The 4,687-nt window shown below is 45.1% G+C and overlaps 1 protein-coding gene across 1 annotated transcript; it reads right to left on the bottom strand.

Moving 5' to 3' along the window:
* Positions 1 to 3,002: 3,002 nt before the first annotated feature.
* Positions 3,003 to 3,638, bottom strand: LOC137653931 (uncharacterized). The gene has a single exon (XM_068387560.1). The coding sequence runs from the start codon at positions 3,636 to 3,638 to the stop codon at positions 3,003 to 3,005; it is 636 nt and encodes a 211-aa protein (XP_068243661.1).
* Positions 3,639 to 4,687: the final 1,049 nt, after the last annotated feature.

Below are 4,687 nucleotides of genomic sequence, written 5' to 3'. Positions count from 1 at the left end.
AGTTAACTTCTTGAGTGAAGAAGAATTATTCGGTTATCTTAGCGTTGTCAGGTATGAAGAAAGAGGAGAAAAAAAAATAGGTCCTACTCACCGGAGTAAGAGTAGGCAAAGCAAAAATGAGAGAGGGATCCAATGTAGTATCCGGCCAATCAAAGGACCCAATAACTATCTGGAAGCAGTATTCCAATGAATGGCTGATGCCTTGATTGGTAAGAAAGGATATTAAAGAATTGAAAGACGTCACGAGTCGATCAGATTACAAGTGGCAAGTTAAGGTGAAAGGATGTGACGATACCTTGATTGGGCGGGTGATCAGATCCTGGAAAATATTTCTGAGTGAAGGAAAAGTTCCTGGGGAGAGGAATACATGTTCCATTGGATACAGATAAAGGGGACGGAGGTGGGAGGGTAATAATGCAAGTCAAAAATATATATGTACGTTTGAATATATATATATATATATATATATATATATATATATATATATATATATATATATATATATACATATATATATACATATATATATATATATATATATATATATATATATATATATATATATATATATATATATACATATATACATATATATATATATATGTGTGTGTGTGTGTGTGTGTGTGTAAATATATATATATATAATTTGTGCATGCCTGTTATGCGAGAGACAAGGTGAATGCCACTGACTTTATTTCAATAGATAGCAAGTTTATATACAACAGGATGAGGACAAACAGGTCACAAAATTAAAACAAAATAATCCATAAACAGACAGGTTTGAACAGATTGTGTTAACAATGAGGTGTGGAGCAAGATATACAATAAAAAGAAAATACTGTTACAGTAACGAACGTGTTGTGAGAGTCGTGCGGTACATGGCTAACCCCCCTAAAAAAAACAAATGTGAAATGGGGCACCCTGCTCTTGAGAGGCATACTGTAGGCGGGTCATCTTGCAGGAAACACGCAGGTTTTGGACAATCAATGGAGACCCAGTCTTCTTTTCCACGAGTGTTAATTAGGAATGCTTTCGGGATACGACGGATCACAAGGAAAGGGCCCATGTAATGGACGTCCATCCATATACCAATTCAGCTGCTGAGACATCCAGGGTATGTTTAGGAGTGGTCCTTAGTCCCAGGAGGACCCAGGGAAGCTGGGTAAACCAGTTGGATTCCTTGCAGCGGGACATCTAAGCTGCTTTGAGGGTGTGATGAAAACGTTCAACCATTCCCTTGACAGCAGGGATGTAGGAGACTGTAGGGTGATTCCCAGGGGAATCGTTAATGATGTCTACAATTGAGAGGTGAAAGTGGTACCCTTGTCAGAAATAATATGCTTAGGAATACCAAATCTCGCTATCCATCATGAGAGTAAGGCAGATGTACATGAAGTGGACATTGCAGTTTCCATTTGAATAGCTTTAGGCTAACGAGTGGAACAGTCGATGATGATAAATAGGTAATGATGTCCTTGTGATGCGGGTAGGGGACCTACTCCATCGACATGAATGTGGGCAGAACGATGATGAAGTTGAGGAAAGGTGACCACTCCTAAATCCGTGTGTTAAAGTACTTTTGAAGTTTGGCATGAAGTACAGATGTGGACCAAATCCTTAGCCTCCTTAGTAATGCTGTGTCAAATGAACTTTGTCTTCAGTGGCTGTGCAGTAGATTGGCGCAAGGGAGGTGATAGGCTGTGAATAAAATCAAACATGTGTCGGCCCATAGGAGCAGGTATCCACGGTCGAGGTATACCAGTACAGACGTTGCAGAGGAAGGTGGCGTTGGAATCATTGAGGGGGACGTCTTCCCATTGGAGGGATATGTATTATCTCCTGCATGGTTGGTACCCTGGATCTTTTCGTTGGGCTTCTGCCAAGGCGTTGTAATCCAACTCAAGGTGAATGGTGGCTAATGTGTTTCTTGACAGTGCATCAGCAACGAGATCCATTTTCCCAGGGACATGTTGAACGGTACAATTATATTCAGCCACGGCAGAGAGACGTCAGTGTTGATGGGCAGACCAGGCGTCGGAGTTTCGAGCAAAGGCGTGCACCAGAGGCATGTGGTCTGTGCGAATGATGAAGGGCGTACCTTCTAAGAAGTAGTAAAAGTGACAGACAGCCAAATGCACCACCAGCAATTCGCGGTCAAAGATAGAGTTGTCACATTCTGCCTTGAACAGTTTTCTACTGAAGAAGGCCAATGGGCAGTGTGAGCCGTTTACCACCCGCTCAAATACTGCAACAATAGCAATGTCACTGGCATTGGTGAAGAGAGGGAGAGGTGCATGTGGTACGGGAAAAGTGAGAGCAGCAGCGGTTGATAGGGCATTCTTTGCATTGCAGAAGGCTGCTTCTTGAAGGGGACCCCAATTCAGGTCTGTTGGCTTGTCCTTGAAGGAGGTGTAGAGGGGGACTAGAGTGGCAGCAATGGCTGGCAGGAAAGGGTGATAATAGTTGACCATGCCGAAGAATTCTTGCAGTGCTTTGACAGTCGAGGGCGTGGGGAAGTTCTGAACGGTAGCTACCTTCTCAGAGAGGGTGTGGACTCCTTCTGGAGGGATGTGGTACCCTAAGAATGATACTTTGTTGGCCCCAAAGGTATACTTTTCGTACCAGACTACAAGGCCATTCTGTTGTAAGCGGTTGAGCACAATGTGTAGGTGATGAAGGTGTTCCTGTTTGGAGGAAGAGAACACAAGTATGTTGTCCACATAGCATACACAGAAGGGGAGGTCCCCTAAGATGCCATCCATGAGGCGTTGAAAAGTGGCCCCAGCATTACGAAGGCCAAAACAAGAGTAATTGAAGGTGCATATATGAAAGGGGGTGGTGATGGCAGTCTTGGGGATGTGTTCTGGGTTCATGGACACCTGATAATACCCAATCAAGAGGTCGAGTGTGGCAAAAACCTTCACTTTGTACAAGTAGGAGGTCACGTCAGCGATGTTTGGGATGATGTAGTGATCCAGTTCTCTATGCATGTTCAGGCACCGTTAATCCCCACATGTATGCAGAGAAGCATCTCTCTTGTGGACGATGTGCAAGGGTGACGACCATGGGATTGAGGCCTTTTGGCAAAGGACCCTTTCTTCCATTTCGGCGAACATTTCTTTAGCAGCTGGAAACAACCTGGTGCCAGACGCTTGAATCTGGCGAACACTAGGGACCCCGTCATCTTGATATGGTGATAAATACGGTGTGGTGGGAACCATGGACATTTGAAGAGGTTCTGGACGGAAAACTTCAGGGTACGATGTGAGGAGGTAGGCGAAGGCATTCGTTGGTGTGTTGATGTGGAGAGCAAGGTTGGAGGGGGCAGATTGAAGAAGTGTCGAGGAGTACGAGTCCGCGTTGACTAATTGTAGGCAAGCATCATTAACCAGGAGGTGGAAATGTGAGAGGAAATCCGCACTGAGGATTGACAATGTTATGTCAGCAACGAGAAACTTCCAATTATATTTGGCGCTTCTAAACGATAATGTGAGGGTTTCATAACAGTGGATGGGCATTTCAGGTCTGTTAGAAGCTACCAAGTGAATGTCGACAGGCTTAGACAGACAATGTCGTATCCTAGAGAGTGGCCTAGGCAGAAGAGAACGGCAAGCCCCCGTGTCCAACAAAATTCGCATCCCTGTACTTGTATTAAGTAGAAAAAAGTTAGTGACAGGGGAAGCCACTGCGACAGGCGATGGCCTACTTACACGTTTTTGGCCACTGACAACTGTTCACAAATTTTTTTGTAGCAGCCCCGAATCTGAAGTGGGCATCAGTAAGTGGCTGGAGAGGTTGTAGGTTGAAGCGTGAGCGAGGGGTGGTATACGTGGTTGATTGGTGGCTCTGTCGCGTGGTATATGTGGTTGATTGGTGGCTTTGTCGCCGCTCCGGCACATCATGAGGTGAGCATCTGTGCCCTACCACATTCACATCAGCTTTGGACAATGTTGAATATGTGTCATCTTTGTCAGGAATGAAGGCGTTGATGGAGGTCTTGATAGTGGTGAAGTGGCTGTCCATAGGGCCATAGGCTTTGGTCATCAGGTCCTTCATGGGCAAAATATCGACATCAGGATGACAGTACGTACAGATTTGGGTAGGCACCATACCCAAAGGGTACGAAGTAGATTTACTTCACGAGGAGAGCCATCTGTGGCAGCTTGTAGGCGAGCGATAATTCTCATTTCCCTGAGGGGAAGCGAGGACTTCTGGTCCCCCAACGGTTGTTAAGAGAGATGAAAAAGCTTGGCAATGCAGGCGGCTGCTTCAGCGAGTTACGCTCTAGATTCGAAATTGGACCTCGGCAGGCTGGAACCAGGCGAACGCTTCTCTGTTGGTTGATGGTGGCAGTTTCATTGAGGTGGCGTGTGTGGACGAGTCAGGTTCGATGGGCAGCATCATCAAACAGTAGGGCACAGCAGTGAGGGGGATGGCGCGAGTCCTCCGGTAGTCACCAATTGTGTGAGAGCCGTTAGGTTGTCACCGAGAGACTAGGTGAATGCAACTGACTTTATTTTATGAACAGACAGGCTTAAGCAGGTTGTATTAACAGTGAGGTGTAAAGCGAGATATACAATAAAAAGAAAATACCGTTACAGCGTACGAGTGTGTTGCGAAACACGTGGGGTACAAGGTATACAGTATATACCTGTGTGTGATTTTGTTGATATCCATATATATATAT

Source organism: Palaemon carinicauda, chromosome 15 (assembly GCF_036898095.1).
Source record: "Palaemon carinicauda isolate YSFRI2023 chromosome 15, ASM3689809v2, whole genome shotgun sequence".
NCBI lineage: Eukaryota > Metazoa > Arthropoda > Malacostraca > Decapoda > Palaemonidae > Palaemon > Palaemon carinicauda.
This window is presented reverse-complemented; position numbering and strand designations above follow the sequence as displayed.

What these genes read in the sequence shown, in the direction of transcription:
- LOC137653931 (XM_068387560.1), bottom strand. Translation starts at nt 3,638, where the DNA reads ATGCGAATTTTGTTGGACACGGGGGCTTGCCGTTCTCTTCTGCCTAGG.